We start from the raw sequence: 24,381 nt of genomic DNA, 5'->3' as shown, positions 1-24,381 counted from the left end.
ACATGAAGTCAGGGCCTACCTGCCAGGCCCAGACAAAATGTCCAGAGGTGCAGGCTAGGAGCCAAAGGCAGGAGCACATGTTTGGACTGGTATGTTTGGGAACTCAGCTCTATGATTCAGGGTACTGAACCAAATCGAAGTTCACCACCCAAACAAGAAGACTTTGGAAACTACACTAATTTCTCCCCAAAGAACCCACCTATCCTGACTATTAGACCGAAATATACACAAGCTTACTCCTCTTCTTCATCAGATGATGATGTTCGGGATGAGCGGTCTGACTTTTCACTGGATTTGTCATCCTCTTCCTCTTCCTCATCATCAGAGTACACCTCACTGGTCTTCAATGGCTGTTTTTTAGCGAGGAGCTCAGCTAAAAAGAAAGGGGAAATGTTTATCCACATTCTCTCAATAAGAAACTGAAACATCTTCTATGCTTGAAAAAGAACCAGGACATGGGAAGGGACTCGACAGACAGCCCTATCCTCTCTGGACTGCACAGTGATCACCGGGGTTACAAAAAGAACCGAGTTAAACCGGAGTTAAAAACATTCAGGCGGGGCGACTGGGTGGCTCAGTTGGTTGAGCGACTGCCTTAGGCTCAGGTCATGATCCTGGACTTCCAGGATCGAGTCCTGCATCGGGCTCCCAGCTCCTTGGGGAGTCTGCTTCTCCCTCAGACCTTCTCTCTCATGCTCTCTCTCACTCATTCTCTCTCAAAGAAATAAATAAAATCTTTAAAACAAACAAACAAAATTCAGGCACCAACTGTCGAGCTTTAATAGACAAAAAAGGGCTGGAAGCTTATTGCTAAGTGGGCAGAAAGGGTTGCCAACTCTAATGAGTTACCTATATTACACTCCAGATGTTTGAAGATGGGCAAGAAAGATGGGGAAAATTTTGTGATGTCTTCAGAGAGTCTTGGAGAAAAATTTTATTTGCAATTTAAAGCACTATCTGAATTAGCAGAAGACTGAAAACAATGCAAATATCTGCACAGGGGAGTGGCTGAATCACCTCTAGTACATCCACCTAAACAGAGTACTATGCAGCTATGGAGGGACCAGGGTCACCTGGGTGGTGTAGTAGGTTCAATGTTTGGCACTTGGTTTTGGCTCAGGTCATGACCTCACAGTTGTGGGACTGAGCACCAGGTTGGGCTCTGCACTAAGCACTGAGTCTGCTTCAAATTCTCTTTTCCTCTCCCTCCTGTGCGCACACTCTAATAAATAAATGAATAAAATCTTTTAAAAGATCTTTATTTTAGCAAGAGAGAAAGAGAGACAGCGAGAGAGAGCAAGAGTGGAGAGGAGAGGGAGAAGCAGACTCCCCGTGAGCGAGGAGCCCAACGTGGGGCTCGATCCCAGAACCCTGGGATCATGATCTGAGCCAAAAGCAGATGCTTACCTGACAGCCACCCACGTACCCCAAAATAAATAAAATCTTTAAAGAAAAGAAAAAAAGGAATGAGTCATTACACTACATCCTGAGTTAGAAAATGTTTTTTAGAGGGCCAGTCAGTAAATATTTTAGGTTTGGGCTTCATGTGGTCATTATTTCAACTATTCAACTTTGCTGCTATAGATAAAAAGCAGCTACAATTATGAAACAAATGGGCATTGCTGCTTTCCAATAGAATTCTATTTCAAAAACAGGTAGTTTAGGGGCACCTGGGTGGCTCAGTGGGTTAAAGCCTCTGCCTTCAGCTCAGGTCATGATCCCAGGGTTCTGGGATCGAGCCCCACATCGGGCTCTCTGCTCTGCAAGAAGCCTGCTTCTCCCTCTCTCTCTGCCTGCCTCTCTACCTACTTGTGATCTCTGTCTGTCAAATAAATAAATAAAATCTTAAAAAAACAAAAACAAAAACCCAGGTAGTTTAGAGGCGCCTGGCTGGCTCAGTAGGAGAATGCGACTCTTGATCTCTAGTCACGAGCTCAAACCCTACAATGGGTGTGGAGATTACTTAAATAAAATAAAACTTAAAAAAAAAAGTCATCTACCAATCACTATGTGATATAAAAACTAAGGAGTGAGCTCTAGGATCTGTGGTTAAGTGAAAAAAGCAATGTAGAGGAAAGTATGCATAGTGAGCTACCATTAATCTAAGATGGAAGGTGAATCTGCCTCCTTTCATTTAAAAAAAAAAAAAAAGGATAGGATAGGATATAAAAAATTTGTTTAAAAGGTTGCCTGTTACAGAAGGGAGGCTGGGGATGAAATAGAAAGGTATAGATACTAAATCTCTTTGAATATATCTTCTTTAGGACTTTGATTTGGAAACTTTGTTTTGTTTCTTTCGTTAAGTAAGATTTTTGTTTCCTTAAAGATCTCAGGGTCCATGAGTTCAAGCCCCTTGTTGGGTATATATGCGGGAAATGATAAGTCTTTTCAAAAGCAGTGCTGAGAAAACTGAACATAGCATGTGAAAACAAAACAAAACAAAACAGAACTTAGCCCCTTACTCTACACTGTATATGAATCAAAGACCTAAATGTGGGGCATCTGGGTGGCTCAGTCTAAAGCGTCTGACCCTTGATTCTGGCTCAGTGATCTCAGGGTTGTGAGATGGAGCCCTGGACAGGGCTCCAAATAAGATTCTCTCTCCCCCTCTCCCTCTGCCCCTCCCCATCCTGTCTGTCTAAAAACCAAACCAAGCCAAATCAAACCAAACAACCAGCCAACCAAAACCAAAAAAACAAAGACCTAAATGTAAGAGCTAAAACTATGAAACTCTTAAAAGAAAACATAAGGGAAATGCTTCACAACACTGGATTTGGCAATGATTTCCTGGATATGACACCAAAAGCATAAGCAACAAAAGAAAAAACATTAAGCTAAATTGTACTTCATCAAAATTAAAAACTTTTGTGCAATGAAAAGATACTAGCCAAGAGTGAAACGAAACCTACAGAATGGAAGAAAATATTTGCAAATCATCTATGATTAGGATGAGGGATTAATATTCAAAATATTTGAAGAACTCAAAATTCAACAACAAAGAACATGATTAAAAAAAAACACAGGTCAGGGCACCTGGGTGGCTCAGTGGGTTAAAGCCTATGCCTTTGGCTCAGGTCATGATCTCAGCGTCCTGGGATCGAGCCCCACATTGGGCTCTCTGCTCAGCAGGGAGCCCGCTTCCTCCTCTCTCTCTGCCTGCCTCTCTGCCTACTTGTGATCTGCCTGTCAAATAAATAAATAAAATCTTTAAATAAAAAACAAAACAAAACATAAAAAACCCACACAGGTCATGATCCCAGAGTCCCGGGATCAAGTCCCGCATCGGGCTTCCAGCTCCATGGGGAGTCTGCTTCTCCCTCTCATGCTCTCTCTCATTCACTCTCTCTTAAATAAATAAATAAAAATCTTTGAAAATACAAAACACAAAATGGGCAAAGAACTTGAACAGACATTTCAGCAAAGAAACCCTAATGATCAATAAGCACATGAAAAGATGCTCAAAGCCACTAATCACTAGGAAGATGCAAATCAAAATCACAAAGAAATACCACTTCATTCCCGGAAAGACAAGTCTTGGTAAAGATGTGGAAAAACTGGAACATTTATACTTTGCTGGGGGGAATGCAAAAAAACCTCTTTGGAAAACAGTCTGGTAGTTTCTTTTGTTCCTTTCTTTCCGTTTTAAAGATTTTATTTATTTGAGAAAGAGAGGTGACAAGCAGGGAGGAGGGTAAAGGGAGAAGGAGGCTCCCCAGCGGAAAGGGAGCCCAATGCAGGATTCGATCCCACGACTCTGGGATCATGATCTGAGCCCAAGGCAGATGCTTAACCTACTTAGCCACCCACCAGGTGCCAGTCTTATAGTTTCTCAAAGGTCAAATACAGAGCTACTATATGCCTTAACAATTTCACTCCTAAGCAAATACTCAAGAGAAATGACAACATATGTCTACCCAATGACTTATATGCAAATGCTCACAGCAGCATTATCTGTAATCGTCAAAAACTGGAAAGAACCCTAATGTTCACTGGCAGGTGAATGGATAAAATAAACATATACATCCACGGATGAATTAATACATATTACAACATGAATAAATCTAGGAAATAGTATGTACTTTTTAAAGAAAATATTAAGTGAAATATGAAGTGTCTAGAACAAGCAACTCTACAGAGACAGAAAGTCAATTACAGGTTGCCTAAGACTGGGGGATGACAGGTCTCGGGGCGGGGGGCAGTGATGGCTAAGGGATACAAATTTTCTTTTTGGAGTAATGGAACATTCTAAAATTTACTGAGTTTTATCTCACAGCTTTGTGAATATACTAAAAGCCACTGCCTTGTATACTTTAAATGAGTGAAGAGTATGCTACCTTTGTCTTTTTCTTTTCTTTCTTTTTAAAGATTTTATTTATGTATTTATTTGTCAGAGAGAGAGAGAGAGAGCGAGCGAGCGCACAAGCAGGGGAATCAGCAGGTAGAGGGAGAGGCAGGCTCCCTGCTGAGTAGGGAGCCCAATACGGGACTTAATTCCAGGACCCTGGGATCATGACCTGAGTTGAAGACAGATGCTTAACTGACTGAGCCACCCAGGCATCCTGCTACCTTTGTTTTATCTCAATAACGCTGTTATAAAAAACAAAACCAAAACCTTTTCCCTCTGATTCCGAAATGGACTTATCAATATGGAGCTCATAAGGGTAAAATTTATCCTTAAAAAAGAAAAAAAGAAAAAAAAAGCTAGCTGTACTGAAAGGCTTAGAAGTAGTAGCCAACCCAGTAGCATGAGCCCTCCTTATGTCTGGACTATGGTGTCTAGTAACAGTTTCTCATAAAAAGGTTCTTTAGAGAAATGGCAGATTCAAAATCCAGAAAGCAAAGAAACTAATGACTACTGAGGTCTCACATCAAAAGGACTCAGGCTAGTGACTGAAGATGGTACAATTTGAGAGTCAATAATAACTGAAAGGGACTAAAATACACAAAAGGATGTTTAAATCCATGAATTCACATGATATTCAAAATAAGCAAATAGGGGCACCTGAGTGGCTCAGTCACAGTTAAGCCTCTGCCTTCAGCTCAGGTCATGATCCCAGGGTCCTGGGATTCAGCCCAGTGTGGGGGCCCCCTACTCAGTGGGGAGTCTGCTTCTCCTCCCCCGCACTTGTGCTCTCTCTCTCAAATAAATAGACAAAATCTTTAAAAAGTACATACATATGTACACACACACACACACACACACACACACACACAATAAGCAAAGAAACAACAGAGGTCACATTTGGAATCTGCTAAGGTACTATCTTATTCTTTTGAAAACTAGTAATAAAAGGTTAAAAAATAAATCCAGCATTTATTCTGCCTTTTTCATACAAAATGTACCTAATGATAACTAAATAGCTGATGAGAAGTTTCTTTTTATGAAAAGTAGATCAGATAATAAACGAAGAATGAGGGATTAGAATATCACCATTCTGCAAATCATAATGAGTTAAATGATCCAGGTAATGATTACCAATGGCTGCTGGGATAGAACATATTACTATTTCCCAATTCTTCATCCTTCTCTGTACCCATGCCCTTTGCCATGTGACTCAGGAGTCCTCCGAGCCATTAACAATGGGCTTGTCATGTGACTGCTTTGGCCAATGGAATATGCAAAGAGCTGACGCCACATGTGCCAATGTCAAGTTTAGGCCTCAAGAGTTATCTCGCATTTCTGCTTTGCCCTATTACCTTCCTACGATCACCAGGAGAAGAATGTGCCCGAGGTATATTGGTCTGAGGAGGGAGAGAGACAGGTATAACAGGGAGAGAGACTGCTGGTCCCAACCTGCAGCCTGGAGACTATCCCAGCTAACATGCATATGAGGTAACCCACTGCTCAACTGCAGATCCACAAGCAGGAGCAAAGGCGTATTTATGAGTTTGGAGCAGTCTTTTATTTGACGTTATTGCGGCAAAAACAGATGACAGAGCTGGTAATATCACAAAATGTGAGAGGTATTATGTGTTTCCTGATGGAAGTATACATCACAACCTAAAACCCGCCACATAGAAACTGAAACAGAAACAGAACCAATCCGAATGTGTCCAATTCCCTAGCTCTAACTACAAATTAGAGAAAATTCAAGATACCAGAGAAACACATTCAGCACCTCTATGGGATGTACCCAGCATCTGAGAACCTATAAGATGGAGAACCTCGTTTCTTCAAAGTAAGCTGCAAGGGGAAAAAAGAGATGAACAGGAAAACCTATACAGATTAAGTAACTTTGGGGACATACTAACAAATCACAATGTGTGGATTTTTTTAAGATTCTGATTTGAACAACCAAATTAGTATATTTTAACTATACAACTAGAGATATCTGAACACTGGCTAGATATTTCATAATATTAAGAAAGTCACTGTTACTATTTTTTAGATGTGATAATGATACTGTAGTTACGTTTAAAACAAAAGTGGTTATATTTTCAAGACACGTACAGAAATATTTATGGTTGAAATACGGTGATGCTGTGATTTACTTCAAAATAACCCAATAAAAGAGGGGAATATAGATTTAACAAGACTGTTTATGAGTTGATTGTTGAGGCTGGATGACAGGTTCATGAAGGTTCATTATACTATTCTCTGCATGTGTTTGGAATTACCCATAGTAAGGACTTAAAAAAAAAAAAGAGCTTATAAAAGGGGGTGAGAAATGTAACCAGGTACCAGAGCATCAAATCATATGATTATAGAGACAAAGTAGCCATTACATTTTCCCCACTGACCTGTTCTGTTCTTCCGTTTTTCTCGCTCTGCTTTTAGCTCCTCCATGGCTTGAGATTTCTTATCTAGTTTCTCATCCCGTTTGGAACGCCGTTCCTTGTTGTGGGATGTTACCTGGGAAGGGAAAAATATGTAGGATGGCTCTTTTTATTAACAGCCAGTGACAACATTCTTTGTACCTAACAATCATTCAGTTTTCCAATGGGAATCTATACAGGCTGCAGAAACTGAAACTTGTTTAGGGGAAGCGAGCATCCTCTAGTGGACAAAGTGGAGAGAGCACAAAGTCAACTCCTGTCTTACCTGGCTAATAAGCAGAAAGCCGAAGAATTATAGGAATAAGCACTTTCTGGAAGGCCACCCTAGATGGCTCATATTTGTGGATATTTTTAACAAGATTTCTATGATGAATGCAGAGATGACTAATTTTCTCAGCTGCATTTATTACCAAGTCCAGGATGACACACACCTGAGTAAACCTCAGAATTAATCCAGCTACCTGGGATAGGACGTTTATCAACTTTCCCTTATGGAATGCTCACACACCAGTGAGTTGTTTTTTAAAAAGCAGACTTGGAAAAAATTAAAAAAAAAAAAAAATAATATAAAATAAAAAGCAGACTTGGGTGAAGAATTCCTAAGGAATGAGCATGGCTAATGGTGAAATGGTAGGTCCAGAGACTGGTGAACCTATAAGATAAAGACAGTATGTCTTGCATGAACTGAACTAGGCTGATTAATATAAAACCATCTTTGTTTTTTTTTTTTTTTCCCTAAATAAAACCATCTTTTACACACACACACACACACACACACACACACACACACTCTCTCTCTCTCTCAAAACTGAGGTTTATTTTTTGGATAACAAGGAATACTGAATTTCCTACCTGAGATTCTTGAATCTGTGTCAGTTTTTTCTTTTCCTGCTCCTCTTCTTGCTTTTTCTTTTTTTCTTTCTTTTCTTTCTTTTTGGCTGTTTTTAGTTTTTTCCTGATTTCAAATCTGGTTAAAAGATATTTGTTTGGTTTTTAGATGGCAATGAAGTGTTAACAAAAACCGATTTCTATTAGATAGGATAAAGGAAGTAAGTAGGGGAAGCAGTTGAATGTCTTGGTTTCCTGCAAGAAACTCCAATGTACCTTATAGGTACATTAAAAATATTGAGCGTAGGGGTGCCTGGGTGGCTCAGTGGGTTAGAGCCTCTGCCTTCGGCTCAGATCATGATCCCAGAGTCCTGGGATCAAGCCCCACATCAGGCTCTCTGCTTCTCTTCCTCTCTCTCTGCATGCCTTTCTGCCTACTTGTGATCTCTGTCTGTCAAATAAATAAATAAAATCTTTGAAAAAAAAAAAAATTGAGCGAAAGTATACCAGAAGTACTTGAATGCATTAAGCTGGAACAGACTTAAAATGACAGAAAATGACAGTGGGTTAGGCTGCTGCCTTCGGCTCAGGTCATGATCTCAGGGTCCTGGGATCTAGTTCCGCAGGGAGCGGCTCAGCAGGGAGCCTGCTTCCTCCTCTCTCTCTCTGCCTGCCTCTCTGCCTACTTGTGATCTCTCTCTGTCAAATAAATAAATAAAATCTTTAAAAAAAATGACAGAAAATATTCAAGATACTATTGTACTCTGTTGGTAACACACAGCTCTCCTTCAATCTTAACATAACAGAAAACAGTTGACTTCTGGATCAATTGCAATGATGTTCCATTAGAAACAGAATGAAACTACAGAGAGCCACTGTTCCTTTTTTTTTTTTTTTTTTTAAGATTTATTTATTTCAGAGAAACAGAGAGACAGAGAGCTAGGAAGAGGGGCAGAGGGAGAGAGAGAGAATCCCAAGTAGACTCTGCTCTGAGCTTGGAGCCTGACATGGATTTGCTCTCACAGCCCCGAGAAGCTCAAATGACTGAGCCACCCATGTGCCCCTACTGTCACATTTTTTAAGCTGGTCAGGACAAAACCTGTGTATCTTAAAAACACACTCTTGGAATGCCTGGCTGGCTCAGTTGGTACAGCATGCGATTCTTGATCTCCAGGCTATGAGCTCCAGCCCCATGCTGGGTGTAGAGATTATTTAAAAACAAAGTCTTGGGACGCCTGGGTGGCTCAGTTGGTTGGACGGCTGCCTTTGGCTCAGGTCGTGATCCCGGAGTTCCGGGATCGAGTCCCGCATCAGGCAGGGAGTCTGCTTCTCCCTCTGACCTTCTCCTCGCTCATGCTCTCTCTCACTGTCTCTCTCTCTCAAATAAATAAATAAAATCTTAAAAAAATAAAAATAAAAATAAATAAAAACAAAATCTTTAAAAAACCACCACTCTCCATCTTTCTTCATTAGGAAGAATGCCTCCCCCCTTCACCTCCACACCAGCAAACACAATGAATAAATATGCTGTGAATAAATACACTATTTTCTTCAACAAATGCAATCTAAGCTCCTTCCCTATAATAAAAATCAGGCTCTTATGAAACAAAACTGTTTTGGGAGGCATGAATTCAAGGAACATTATGGAAGGAATACAGGAATATAATAAACATTAAACTCTTTTCATAACACTTTAAAATAACCCCAACTATCTTTTTTTTACTTAATTTTTAACACAGTACACAAGTCTCTTTTGTTATATCCTTTACATTCATAATTAGGGTTGTTAATGTACTTTTGTAATGTGATATAAAGAAGCACTATTAATGAATTTCTTAAAAAAACACAAAAACATTAAAGAAAAAACGCCCACATAAAAACATAGTCCTAAATAACCAATGGGTCAAAGAAGGAACCACAGGGGAAATCAGAAAATAATTTGAGGACTAAAAATGAATGCACAACATAATAAAACTTATAGGATGTAGCTAGAGTAGTGCCTAGAGGGAAATGTATAGCTATAAATGCCTACATTAAAAAGGAAGATAGGGATAGCTGGCTGGCTGGCTTGCTGAGTTGACAGAGCATGTGACTTTTGATCTCACGGTTGTGAGTTTGAGTCCCATGTTGGGTACAGAGCTTACTTTTTAAAAAAAAAAAAAAAAGAATATTTTGAATCAGTAACTTAACCTCTACCTTAACAGAGTGGAAAAAGAAGAGCAAACTAAATATAAAGCACGCAGAAAAAAAGAATTAATTAGAGCAGGAACTAACGAAAACACAGAATAGCAAAACAATAATCGATGGAACCAGAAGTTGTTTCTTTGAAACGATCAACAAAACGGACACAACTTTGTCTAAACAGGCCAAGAAAAAATGACAGAAGATTAAAATTACTAAAATCAGGTATGAAAGAAGAGACATCACTATGGACCTTACAGAAACATAAAAGATATCATAAGGGAACACCCTGAACAATTATATGGTAACAAAGTAGGTAATTTGGATGGAATGGAGAAAATCTCAAGAAAGCGACAAACCACCAAAACTTACTCAAGAAAAAAAAGAAAAAAAAAAAAACCTATAAAAATCTGGATAGATCCATAATAAGAGATTGAAATAGTGGTTTTAAAACTTCCTACAGATGGGACACCTGGGTGGCTCAGTTGGTTAAGCGGCTGCCTTCGGCTCAGGTCATGATCCCAGCGTCCTGGGATCGAGTCCCACATCGGGCTCCTTGCTCAGCGGGGAGCCTGCTTCTCCCTCTGCCTCTGCCTGCCATTCTGTCTGCCTGTGCTCGCTCTCTCCCCCGCCCCCTGATAAATAAATTAAAAAAAAAAAATCTTTAAAACTTCCTACAGAGAAAAGCTTATGCCCACATGGCTTCTGTGGAGAATTTTCCTAAACACTTAAGAAAGAACAAACACCAATTCTCCCAAACTCTTTCAAAAAAGAGAAGAGGAAACAATTATTCTGAGGCCAGTATTATCCTGATAACCAAAACCAGATAATGACATTACCAGAAAAGTAAGTAAAGAAAACTCAACAAAATAGCAGCAAATTAAATCCAGCAACTTATAAAAAACTGGATATACGTATCACGAAGTAGGATATATCCAGATATGCAAGGTTGGTTCAACATAAGAAAATCAATGTAATATAACTATTATTAATAAAGTACAAAAACCTCAAAATTATCTCAACAGACCCAGAATAAGCATTACACAAAATCTAACAACTGTCTTGATAAAAACTCTCAACAAACTAGGAATCAAAAAGAATGGGGTGCCTGGGTGGCTCAGTGGGTTAAAGTCTCTGCCTTTGGCTCGGGTCATGTTCCCGGGGTCCTGGGATCAAGCCCCACATCGGGCTCTCTGCCTGGCAGGGGACCTGCTTCCCTTCCTCTCTCTCTGCCTGCCTCTCTGCCTACTTGTGATCTCTGTCAAATAAATAAATAAAATCTCTTTAAAAAAAAAAAAAAAGAATAGAAAGGAACTTCTTCAAATGGATAAAATATATCTATGAAAAAACAACAGGTAGGGGCGCCTGGGTGGCTCAGTGGGTTAAAGCCTCTGCCTTCAGCTCGGGTCATGATCCCGGGGTCCTGGGATCGAGCCCCGCATCAGGCTCTTTGCTCAGCGGGGAGCCTGCTTCCTCCTCTCTCTCTGCCTGCCTCTCCGCCTGCTTGTGATTTCTGTCTGTCAAATAGATAAATAAAATCTTAAAAAAAGAAAGAAAGAAAGAAAGAAAGAAAGAAAGAACAAACAAACCACAGCTAATGATGAAACACTGAATGCTTTTCTCCACAGATTAGGAACAAGACAAGGCTACTCTCACCATTTCTACTCAACATCATACTGGAGGACAAGAAAAATAGAAGGAATCCACATTGGAAAGGAAAAAGTAAACTTTGTCTTTCTTGTAGCTCACATGATCTTATGCATAGAAAATCTTAAAGAATCTACTAAAAACTATTAAAACTAATAAATGAGCTCAGCAAGGTTGGAGGGGGCAGCATCAATATACAACAATTAGGTGTATTTCTATATACTTAACAACGAGCAATCCCAAAAAGAAACAAAGAAGGCAATCCAATTTATAATAGCAACCAAAAAACAAAATATTTAGGAATAAATTTAAAAAGTGCTAGCCTTTTACACCCCAAACTGGAAGACAAGTGTTCAAAGAAATTAAAAAATACCTAAATAAATAGAAAGATAACAGGTTCATGGATTGAAAGACTTCACTGTCAAAGTGGCAATACTCCCAAATTTGATCCACAATTTCAGTAAGAATCCCAAATGCCTTTTTTGCTTTTGCAGAAATTGAGAATCTAATACTATTATGCATATGGAAATGTAAAGGGCCCCCTGTAGCCAAAATAATCTTTCTTTTTTTTTTTTAAGATTTTATTTATTTTGACAGAGAGAGATCACAAGTAGGCAAAGAGGCAGGCAGAGAGAGAGGTGGAAGCAGGCCCCGTGCTGAGCAGAGATCCTGAAGCAGGGCTCGATCCCAAGACCCTGAGACTATGACCTGAGCCGAAGGCAGAAGTTTTCAACCCACTTGGCCACTAGGTGCCCCGCCAAAACAATCTTGAAAAAGAAAAACAAAGTTGGAGTACTCACACTTCCCAAGTTAAAAACTGACTACACAGCTACAGTTAACAAAACTGTGTAAGACAAACATATACATAAAAGGAATAGAATTCAGAGTTAACAAATAAGCATAAATATATTTTGTGTTTATAAAATATATAATTATATAATGTATATATATTACATATATATAATGTTTATAATATAGATAATTGATTTTTGACAAGTGTGCCAAGACTGCAGAAAGAACAGTCTCTTTAAGAGCCACAGAGACGGGGCACCTGGGTAGCTCAGTCATTAAGCGTCTGCCTTTGGCTCAGGTCCTGATCCCAGGGTCCTGGGATCGGGCCCCACATCAGGCTCCCTGTTCCGCAGAAAGCCTACTTCTCCCTCTCCTACTCCCCCTGCTTGTGTTCCTGCTCTCCCACTCTCTGTCAAATAAATAAATAAAATTAAAAACAAAAAAAAGTCACGGAGACAACTAGATACTGAAATGCCAGTAATAAAGCTGGATCCCTACCTCACAACACATAAAAAATATGATCTCAAAATGGATCAAGGTTCTGAAATTTTAAGACTCTTACAAGAGACCGTAGCAGTAAATCTTCACGATCTTGGATTTGGCATATTCTCAGATATGACATTAAAAGCTTGAACAAGAAAGGGAAAAAATTATACTTCATCAAAGTTAAATATTTTTGTGTATCAAACAATACTACCAAGAGAATGAAAAATACAACCTATAGAATTAGAGAAAATATTTGTAAGTCATATATTTGATAAGGATTTGATAAGCAGACTATACAAAGAACTCTTACCACACAACAGCAAAAAGACAAATACCCCAGTTAAAAAATGGGCAAAGAATCTGAACAGATGTTTTTCCAAAGATACATAATTGGTCAACAAAGGTATCATAAGACGCTCATATCATGAGTCAACAAGAAAATGAAAATAAAGACCACAACAAAATACTACTTTATATCCACCAGGGTAGCTATTATCAAACAGCAGGGAAAGTAACAAGTGTGGACAAGGATGTGGAGATACTAGAACCCATACACAGTGCTGGGAGACGTGCAAAATGGTGCAGCTGCTGTGGACAACAGTTTGGTTTCTCAAATAATTAAACATAAAATTACCATATGACCCAGCAATTCCACTCTTAGGTCTATATCCAAAGGAACTGAAAATAAGTACTCAAACAAATATTTGTACGTGAATGTTCACAGTAGCAAAAGGTGGGAACAACCCAAATGTCAATCAATAGAAGAATAAACAAAATGTGGTATATACATTTTATATACAAAGAAATATTATGTAGCCATAAAAAGGAATGAAGTACTGATGTGCTATATGGATGAAATACTGAAATGTGCCAAGCGAAAGCAGCCAGTCACAAAAGACTACATACTGAATGATTCCATTTACATAAAATGTCCAGAAATAGCCAAATCTGTAGAGATAGAAAGTAGATTAGTGGTTGCCTAGGGCTGGAAGGCTTGGGAGGAAATAGAAAATGACTAGTAGGGATACAGGATTTCCTTCCAGGGTGTTAAAAATGTTCTGAAATTTATTGAGATAAAGAGCTTTGTGAATATATAAAAGCCACTGAATTTTACACTTTAAATGGGTAGATTATGGTATGTGAAATGTATCTCAATGAAGTTATTTTAATAAGTTAATAGCTTATTATTTATTATGGTATGTGAAATGTATCTCAATGAAGTTATTTTAATAAGTTAATAGCTTATTATTTACACAATATGCTTAAATGTATCATCTCACTCAAGGCTTATAATAATCCCAAGGAGGAAGCTGAGGCAGGAAAAAGGTAAGTGACTCATTCAGATCACCTGTCCAATGAGTCTGAATTGAGCCTAGACAAATGTCAGGTTTTTTTTTTTTTTTTTTCACAAACTACCTTTAAAACTACCTGCATCCACCTTAAAATAATTTTTTTAAGTGAAATAAATTTTTTTAGTCTAATAAATTTAAAAATAGGTAAATAAAACCTTCAGAACTGCCTTCCTAAAAAAAAAGATTTTATTTATTTATTTGACAGAGAGAAAGAAATCACAAACAGGCAGAGAGGCAGGCAGAGAGAGAGGGAGAAGCAGGTTCTCTGCTGAGCAGAGAGCCTGATGCAGGGCTCAATCCCAGAACCCTGAGACCAGGACCTGAGCCGAAGGCAGAGGCTTGACACACTGAGCCACCCAGGTGCCATTCTGAGAACTATTTAATTTCTAGAGGAAACAAACACGTTTATTTTTATTGTGAGATTACGTTATGAGATAAGGAAGAAGTCTGGTCATTTAAATATGGCAAAAGTAATTCAGAAAATACTGAAGTGGGGTACTTGGGTGGCTTAGTTGGTTAAGTGTCTACCTTCAGCTCAAGTCATGATCTCAGGGTCCTGGGATTGATCCGTGTGTGAGGCTCCCTGCTCAGTGGGAAGCCTGCTTCTCTCTCTCCCTCTGCCTCTGCTTTCTCTGTTAAATAAATAAGTAAAATCTTAAGAAAAAGAAAGAAAGAAGAAAATACTGAAGCAGCTTTTGACTATCAAAAGAGCAATTTAACACTTAAGTTTTCAAAACAACAACAACAACAACAACAAAAACTATGCTGGAAGGATACTTAACTTAGAAATTTTAAGAAGGGGGTGCCTGGGTGGCTCAGGTCATGACCCCAGGGTCCTGGGACTGGGCCCCACATCAGGCTCTCTGCTCAGCAGGGAGCCTGCTTCCTCCTCTCTCTTTCTGTCTGCCTATCTGCCTACTTGTGATCTCTGTCTGTCAAATAAATAAATAAAATCTTTTAAAAAAGTAAAAAATTAAAAAGAAAAAAAAGAAATTTTAAGAAGTTTCAAGTCTTGAATTCTGGGAAGATGGGGCTCTGAGTATGAATTTTATCATTAAGGAATTAATTACAACATTACCTTTTTTTCAACACCTCCCTCTTCTCTATGCGGTTGAACAGTTCTTGCTCTCTCTCCTTCTCTGTCATCTGCTCCAGACGGGCCCGGTCTTCCTCATCACCCATGAGGTCTTCCCCATAGCCATCATGGAACTCTTCATCTTCTGAGGATGAGTCGGAATCTGAACTGGAGGAGGAGCTGTTGCTGTCAGAATCTGACACCTCACCTACAGCAAGGCCCAAACATAAGATTAGAACATGTTACCGAAGCCTGAGGCCACAGAGATGACCCCACAGTGTTGATAATCATTGCCACCCTTCCTTGTATTCAAGTAAGCTCTATGCCCCACACAGGACCTAAACTCGCGACCATGAGATCAAGACCTGAGCTGAGATCAAGAGTCAGATGCTCAACAGACTGAGCCACCCAGGCACTCCTCAGGCTCATAATTTCTTAAGTTAACCAATTATTATCATGAGGGTTGAAAAATGGTGACTTTCAACAAGTTCTTCTATATTTATTAGTTGGCATTTAAAATATTCAATGTTTTAATGAGTCATTACACTGGTGAATTCTCAATGAAACTGGATCTTGACAGGATAAAGGATGATGGAAAAAGGCAGTATACATTATAAATGAGTATTAAGTTAAACCAGCAATTTAACAAGAACTCTGCTTGACTCAATTTAAGCTAACATTCACAGGCAATGTCCTTAAAACCAGGTTTGGCCCATTCTATGCAAGCCAGTTTGTACATAAATGTTATTATTCCTTAAGAGAAAGGTAAAGTTTATCATTCTAGTCCTGGAACAAGTTCACTTTCATCCTAGGTTTAGCAAAAATTCTGGAACTGGTTTCAATAAAAATAAGAACATAAAATTTTTTCACTGAGTTTTGTAGGTGGTTCAAGAATCCTCCTCTTCAGCCAGATCACGTATGTGTAACCAAGAGGAAGGAAAGAAAATGCAGGGTATTTGTAAAGTGCGTGGAGACTCTAATGCAGGGACTCCTCACAGGTTTGCTGGATGGGCTTTAGGCGCCTCACTAACCCTTGGGAACTGTGTATTTCTCTTGCTTCATTCAAATTCTCAAAGGATCCATGAGCACTGTGAAGGTTAGGGACCGCTGCAATAAAGATGGAGGCCATGCTGTAATGCAGCCCTGCCCCAAGCCTCCTGCCCCAGTTCTGACTCTGTAGTTCAACCTGACAAGAGTGGGAGTTCACCCCCAGGTCTGGGCCACATGGCTCACCTTCCTCAGGGGCTGAGCTCTCAGCAGAACTGTCTTTATCCGAACTGCCTGAGGAAGCAGTTTTGTTGGCTTGTTTCTTCATGGTTCCTTTCTTCTCTATTTTTCTGGCCTTTCCTTTCTTCTTATTTTTATTGCTCCCAAATGTCCACTACAAGGAGAAAAGAAAGAGGAAAACTGAATGAAACAGGGACTTTATTGGGAAAAGCTGGAAGAGTCAAGAGTCAAATCTCTGATAATCATCAAAATGATTCTAAGAGTCTCTACTGCTTTCAACCCAAAACAAATACACTGTATATAAAGAAAGATGGATTTTTTAAAAAACTTTTGTTCAAAATTTGTTAAGTTCCAGTTTGTAATTTCTTAGAGATGGTAGATAATGGACATAACAAACATAAAATTTAAATAAAGTATTTTTTATCAAAACAGAAAAAACAGGTATGAACCTTATGGCAAGTCAACTGAGCTAACGAACTCAGATGGTACAGAAAATAGCTTCTATGGGAGGCCTGGGTGGCTCAGTGGCTAAGTGTCTGCCTTTGGCTCAGGTCATTATCCAGGGTTCTGGGATCAAGTCCCCTACTGGGTTCCCTGCTCAGCAAGGAGCCTGCTTCTCTCTCTACCTGCAGATCCCTCTGCTTGTGCTCTCTCTCTCAAATAAATAAATAAAATCTTAAAAAAAAAAAATAAAAAGAACACAGATTCTAATGTTTCTAATGACAAGAGGGCAGTCATTGCTAAGGGTTAGTATGTCTGGGTTTCAATACACACAGGATGGTTTAGTTCTGAAGAGTCCCAGGAAGGCAGGGGATAAAGCCTGTGAGTAGGAGAAAACTGCAGAAAGCACAGGGAGAAAGGATGAAGGCCAATCTCTGGCATGGATGATAGCATTGGTACCAAACTCAAGGAGGCAGAGAGTAAACTACATTCATACACACACATGTGTGCATCTTTTTTTTTAAACTGCATATGTAACACGATAACATAATGTTTAAATGTGATCAAAAACAGGAGATCCTACAGACCTAAGGAGCTTGTAATTTGGGTTAACAAATAACAGGCAGGCAATACACAGTCACCTCAAGGCCAATAAGACTGTCTTCATCAAGCACTTGAATTATAGAAATGAAAGATTATATTGGTTGTTTTTAAAATTCACAAGAACTATTTGATTATATTGGGGTGCCTGGGTAGTGCAGTGGGTTAAGCACCCGACTCTTAGTTTTAGCTCAGGTCGGATCTCAGGGTTGTGAGAGCAAGCCCTGTGTCAGGCTCCCAACCCAGCACGGAGTCTGCCTTAAGACTCTTTCTCCCTCTCCCTCTCATTCCCCTCAATTAAATAAATAAATCTTAAAAAAAAAAAAAAAAAGACTGTTAAAACTATGGAGTTATATTAAACCATACCTCATTTGATAGTTTAACTTGCCAATTTTAGGAGGATGACTTTAGGTGAAAAGTACTTTACTTGGGCGCTTTATTTTATGTACTACAAAAAATAATCTTCATCTTTCCAGCATCACATTGAATTACAGATCTAGTATTAACAGAAAATTTCTACATCTACTATTTAACAAAAGTATAGTTTTTCCTTTTCCTATAATGGGATGATAAATTAATTTCCTACCTCACAATAGTTAAGATCATAAGTGAATTTATTTTGGAGGGTTTTTTGGGGGGTGGTGTGGTAGAGGGGTAGTTCTGTTGGAGTTTCCATCCTAGAAAAGTCCTTATGCGCTATTCTTAAAAGCCCACAGTCTGCCAGATTAAAATACTGAAAAATCAAAATATTAAAATTGCTTTCACATTTTAATTTACTCTTAATTTTTAAAAAAGATTTGAGAGGGAGAGAGAGGCAGGAATGTGCATATGTGTATGCACATGAGCAGGGGGAGGCGCAGAGAGAGAGAGGAAGAAAAACAAACTCCCTGCTGCGTGGGTAGTCTGTAGTCTGATGCGGGGCTCCATCCCAGGACCCAGAGGTAATGACCTGAGCTGAAACCGAGAGTTGGACGCTTAACCGACTGAGCCACCCAGGCGCCACTACTCTTAGTTATTTTAATTGCCACTTATTTTTGTACATAAGAGCCAGGAAGAAGGGAAAAGTGAAAAAAAAAAAGTCACATGTTCAAGAAAGATGTATTAAATGAGTGAAATTTCTTTATAAGTGAATTTACCTCTCAAACTTTAACATTTCAACACCTCAATTATTATTTAGGAAGAAATCCCAATGCTTCACTTCTGAAGTCTACTCTTCAACCATTTCAAATTTTAATCACTCAAGAAGATAATTATTAAGTCAGTCTGAAAGAATCCAAAGGGTTCAATTTCTTAGTCAACTGAGCTAAAATGTATCAACTTCCTATGCTGACAACACACATATCTCTACAGGCAATAATGTATAATACACCTTTGTTACTGGCTTTGGTTACAAGAAATAGCACAACCACACAGGTAGTAAGTAGTCAGCAGTTACTGGTTGGTTATGAAACCTCTTCCAAACAGGGTGTTGTGGCCCTCTGTCCTTCTACATATGAAGCGGCCGAGAGGGTAGAGGTGGAGATCCCAGTGTCATATGTGTGTTAAGAGTGGCTAGGTCTATTTCTGCCTTACAGATTTGGGTTTCTCATGGGCAACAGAGTCAATTCTGCACTCCCTAGAAGTGGGACAAAAGTGTCTATGAGAGTAAGAAAGATGAATGTTAAATCAAGTCACACAGGTGAGTCTAATTTAGGAGGTGCCAGGAAGCTCCCTGGCTTCCTTATCCTTCCCCCTCTACCTGCTTCAATCTGCTACTACCCGAGCCTAGCAACTGTTGCTCATTTGCAGTCTACCATGTTTATCCCTTGGGGGAGGAGGAGGAAAGATAAGAGTAAAAATAGAAGAAAATAAAATGCTTTGACTTCAAAAGGGCTTTCCTGGCTGAATCTGAGTGGGAAGGGAACCTCTTTTTTCCTTCCAACAATTTCAAAAGAAATGAGACAATAAAACGACCATATCTGCCAAGATGCTGACTCAATAGGGTCTGCCATGCCACTTCAAACATCCAGTGTCAGGTATATGCGACAGGGCTTCAGGGGAATTATAGTGACATAGGTGATTTTACTTTATAATACAGATTCTTGGGGCGCCTGGGTGGCTCAGATGGTTAACCGTCATACTCTTGGTTTTGGCTCAGGCGGTGATCTCAGGATCAATATCAAGCCCCTTGACAGGCTCCATGCTTATTAGCTCAGTCTACTTGAGATTCTCTCTCCCTCTGCCCCTCCTGCTCATGCTCTCTCTCCAAAACAAATAAATCTCAAAAACAAACAAACTGCTATTTCACCGCCCAAAGATAAATAATAACTTGAAATTTGGGGCCAGTCTCAGCAGGAAGCCTGCTTCTCCCTCACCTACTCCCCCTGCTTGTGTTCCCTCTCTCGCTGTGTCTCTGTCAAATAAATAAAATCTTTAAAAAATTTGGGGGGCCAGTCCAATTATTATTTACGTATTACTACTTAATATAGAGAAATAAACTCAAATGAGTTCCAATAATCTTCCAAAGATATTTTTTCTGGAGAATAGATCATGTTTATTTTTTGTTTATTTTATTCTATTTTGATTCCAGTATAGTTAATATACAGTTATATTAGTTTCAGATCACATTTGTTATATTTTACTTTTACTCCCATAAACTATAGGTTCCTGAATATTTTTGGTCTAAGCACCTATTTTAAATATTTACCCAGTATCTCTTCTCCCAAGATCACAGCCTCTGATAAATAAAGGACAGGGTCAAAGCTTATGGCATGTAACATAAATATAGAAATATCTTAATCCAGTTTTATAACCCAGAGGTTGCTCCCCTGTCCCAGCAAAAGACTTATTCTGCTGACTTTAAGACAGAAGGTATATGAATCCTTCTTTCATTGCCAGTGTGTGTTAGTAAATGGAGTCTAAAGAATAAAGGACAGGATTAAAGGAATGCTCTGAGGCTTTCCCCATCCAGCAGGGAGTACAGGAAATGACCAGGCATTTTATTTATTTTTTTTTTAAGAGATTTATTTGTGGGATATCTGGGTAGCTCAGTCGGTTAAGCGGCTGCCTTCAGCTTGGGTCATGATTCCACGGTCTTGGGATCGAGTCCTGCATTGGACTCCTTGCTCAGCAGGGCCCTGCTTCTCCCTCTGTCTGCCTCTCCCCCTGCTTGTCTCTCTCTCTCTCTGACAAATGAATAAACAAAATCCTTAAAATAAAAGATTTATTTACCTGAGAGAGAGGATCTTCAAGCAGACTCCCTGGTGAGCAAAGAGCCTACGGCGAGGTTTGATCTCACCAACCAGGAGACCATAACCTGAGCTGAAACCAAGAGTCGGATGCTTAACCAACTGAGCCACCCAGGCACCCAACTGGCATTTAAAAATGTGTTTGCGGAATTTTGACTCTTTTACTGAAAGGCAGGCTCTGTTATGATCTTGCAAGTGCCACACGGAAGGCAAGCATGAGAAGATGAGTGCCTGTGGAAGGACATCTGCATACAAAAGCAAGAGTGACCCCAGTGAGAGCTGCTCAGAAACAATCTGGGAAAGGGCGAGGATGCGTTTCCAGTCAGGCCTGTCACACACATGACTTCCTGCTTGCCCGGACCTCCTACATGGAGGCAGGCCCACACATACCACAAGGGAAGCATCATGTAGACAAGCAGGCAAGAAAACCTCAAACAGAGACTGGAAAGAAGATTGTTCTTTTTTTTTTTTAAGATTCAAAAAAAAAAATTATTTACTTGACAGAGATCACAAGCGGGCAGAGAGGCAGGCAGAAAGAGAGAGGCGGAAGCAGGCTCCCTGCCAAGCAGAGAGCCTGATGTGGTGCTTGATCTCAGGACCCTAGGATCATGACCTGAGCTGAAGGCAGAGGCTTAACCCACTGAGCCAGGCGCCCCAGAAGGTATGTTCTTAACTACTAAATTACATGAGAGGAGCACTTTGACTCTCACTGATGTAACAGATACTATAATGGGCAGCATGATCTAATGATACAAGGAGGGTTAGTACTACACAGCCCTGTGCTAGCTTGAGCATGTGGAGGTGGTCTAAGCAGGTCCTACTCTGGGAAGCAGTTGACCTTATTGGCACCCGGCTGGGGTGGAGGAACACGCGGTGGCAAGTGGTTGTTCTGGACTTGGGTAGCACTGAGATGCATCCTGGGGCAGAAAAGCAAAGAAACTTTAAGACTTCAGAGAGGTTATCTCTAATGAGCAAGGAAGATCATATTCTAGGTCTCAGGCTCCAGAGTAGAAACTACAGCAGGGCAGTTACTCTGAAATGAGTTTACAAGTAAAATGAAATACATCGAGGTAAGTAGTGTTCAAGAACAGATGGGCTAGTGATAAACCACACTGGGATTAGGGGTTAAAAGAATGGGAATATAGTCCAAGCCCTTCACCTGAGAGTGTTTCCTTATCTGTAAAGTAGGAATAATAATATTACCTTGACCACCTATCAGGGTAGTTTGAGACTCAAAGGAGACAGAGTAAGAGAAGTACACAGAGCACATCAGAAACCATAAAGTTCTATATAAAGACAGGATACTATTTTATGATGGGAAAAGAAAACCAGAACTTTTATTAACATGTTCTAATATCGTATCTGAAATAGGGGGAGTCCACATGATCTCTATGATGCCTTAGATTTTTAAAGTTGTAGGAATCTTCATGAACTGAGTGATATATTAAGGCTCAGTGAGTTAAGGCCGCTGCCTTCGGCTCGGGTCATGATCCCAGGGTCCTGGGATCGAGCCCCGCATCGGGCTCTCTGCTCAGCAGGGAGCCTGCTTCCTCCTCTCTCTCTGCCTACCTCTCTGCCTGCTTGTGATCTCTGTCTGTCAAATAAATAAATTAAAATCTTTAAAAAAAAAAAACAACGATCAAAAGGATTCTATAGTCATTATTCTAGACTGACAGTGGCCAGCAAAGGAGTGTGTGGGGAGGACAGGGTTCCTGATCATGATGTTTTTTTCCCTGAAAGTCAGTGGAGTTAAGAGTAAATGCAATGTAACAGAATATTAAAGAGTATGAAGGATAGCTAAAGAATATGAAGGGTAGCTCAGCTTTCTTTGTCCTTCTACTGTCTAATAATCAAAATACAATCACATATCACACAATCACGCATCACACACGTGATTACACAATCACGTAATCACACAATCATATATATTTAACTGGAAAATTTGACATCAAATCCCTACATTCAGTCACAAAAACTTACATAAAAACAAAAGTGAAACAGCAGTCACACCCTTCCCCCAAAAAAGTAAAAGATAATCAGTAACTCCATTCCACTGCTTGGCTGAAGTGTCAGAATGTAAACAAGTTTGAGCAAGTGGTCCATGAAAAGGACTTCATTTTTCCCAGATTCTTATGATGAGATTTTATGGTATCTAGACAAATGAGGTGCTACTGTGTGGTTACCTACATAGCCAAGAACCAACATGTGAAAAAAAAAAAATGCTTGTAAGCAATCCACAAAGCTTTTGCTGAAATTAAGTACTCAAGCAGAGTATTTGTAGGTCACCTGGGTTCCTAACCCCAGAGATCAGATGCAGGAAGTTAGGAGTAAAGAGACTACCAAAAGAGGAGAACAGTGGCCACTTCTTACACTCACAGAGGAGAAAGAAAAGGTGCAGAATGCACTACACACAGCTCAGTACTCTGGAAGTCCTTATTTCACAATGCAAGAAGTGCCATTCATAGTCATGACTAAATCAGCAAGGAAAACTATATAACCATACCTAGCAAAAGATTTTTCAAGTAGAGTGACTGTCTAGATTTTCAACAGTACTGGGGTAATTCATCTACATGTAACATCTTGTTCTAGAGGTATGGTGTGCACGAAATCTCCACTAAACCCAATATCCACACAGGAAAATATTAGCTTAGCAAGGGAGGCCTTTCTGAGAGCTCGTGCTAATTAGGTATTATCTGTATGGTAAAGCAATCACAACATGCTCTTGGATATCTAGGTCGACTTCCCCGAGAAGTTGTTACTAAATGAATTTATAAGCAAAAGTTGTATCATTTTCAAAATGTTCTATTAATAAAAATACTGGAACCAGCAAGAGATAAGAGAGTGGGAATAGGAGTGCAACTAGATCCAAGTGAGAGAATCTGAATGATCAGATAAGAAGAAAAGAGAAGAAGCTTCAGAAAGAAAGTAGAGCAAAATGAAAGGGGGGGGGGAAGCAAGAGGAGAGCAATGTCTTCAAAGAGGCGAGTGGGGGCATAATTGCCACCAGGAAGACTGTCGGAAGTTCTGGGGAAGAAAAAAACAGGTGTGACAACTACTACAGGGCTGAGCCAAATGCTTTTATTTCTCAAAAATGTTCAAAACAAGACTATACACGAAACATTAAAACATAACTCTCGCTTAGGCAGAGGGTATTAGAAGATAATTCAGCTGTTTCTTACTTTGTCTAATGTAGTTTTATTCGATTCTGAATTAAAAAAAGGGTTTTGGTTTTTCAATGTGATTTTTACTAGTAACAGGTAAGGAAATTGGGGCCTCCTTCTTATCTAGCTGAAGCTATTTCTATGAGATCTGCCATGTTTTTGTGTCTTTTTCTTTTTTTAAGATTTTATTTATTTTTTATTTTACCTTTTTTTAAAGGTTTTATTTATTTATTTGACAGAGAAAAATCACAAGTAGGCAGAGAGGCAGGAAGAGAGAGAGAGAGAAGCAGAGCTTCTCCCTGCCGAGCTAAGAGCCTGATGCGGGGCTTGATCCCAGGACCCCGAGACCACGACCCAAGCCGAAGGCAGAGGCCCAACCCACTGAGCCACCCAGGCGCTCCTAATATTTTATTTATTTATTTGACAGACAGAGGACATAAGTAGGCAGACAGGCAGGCAGGGCGTGGGAGAAGCTGAGCAGAGAGCCCAATGTGGGGCTTCTTCCCCAATGTCCATAACACCCCCCCCACCGGCAACCCTCAGTTTGTTTTGTGAGATTAAGAATCTCTTATGGTTTGTCTCCCTCC

At 39.7% G+C, this 24,381-nt stretch overlaps 1 protein-coding gene across 1 annotated transcript in view; it reads right to left on the bottom strand.

Moving 5' to 3' along the window:
• RTF1 (RTF1 homolog, Paf1/RNA polymerase II complex component) overlaps positions 1–24,381 on the bottom strand; it is a 53,968-nt gene that overhangs the window by 9,173 nt on the left and 20,414 nt on the right. Inside the window, exons 3-7 of the mRNA XM_032343347.1 lie at positions 16,372–16,519; positions 15,142–15,346; positions 7,630–7,744; positions 6,742–6,853; positions 238–373 (exon numbers count right to left, since the gene is read on the bottom strand). Of these exons, the coding sequence (XP_032199238.1) occupies positions 238–373; positions 6,742–6,853; positions 7,630–7,744; positions 15,142–15,346; positions 16,372–16,519 (716 nt within the window). The remainder of the gene's footprint in view (positions 1–237; positions 374–6,741; positions 6,854–7,629; positions 7,745–15,141; positions 15,347–16,371; positions 16,520–24,381) is intronic.

This window comes from Mustela erminea, chromosome 5, assembly GCF_009829155.1.
Source record: "Mustela erminea isolate mMusErm1 chromosome 5, mMusErm1.Pri, whole genome shotgun sequence".
NCBI classification, from domain to species: Eukaryota; Metazoa; Chordata; class Mammalia; order Carnivora; family Mustelidae; genus Mustela; species Mustela erminea.
This window is presented reverse-complemented; position numbering and strand designations above follow the sequence as displayed.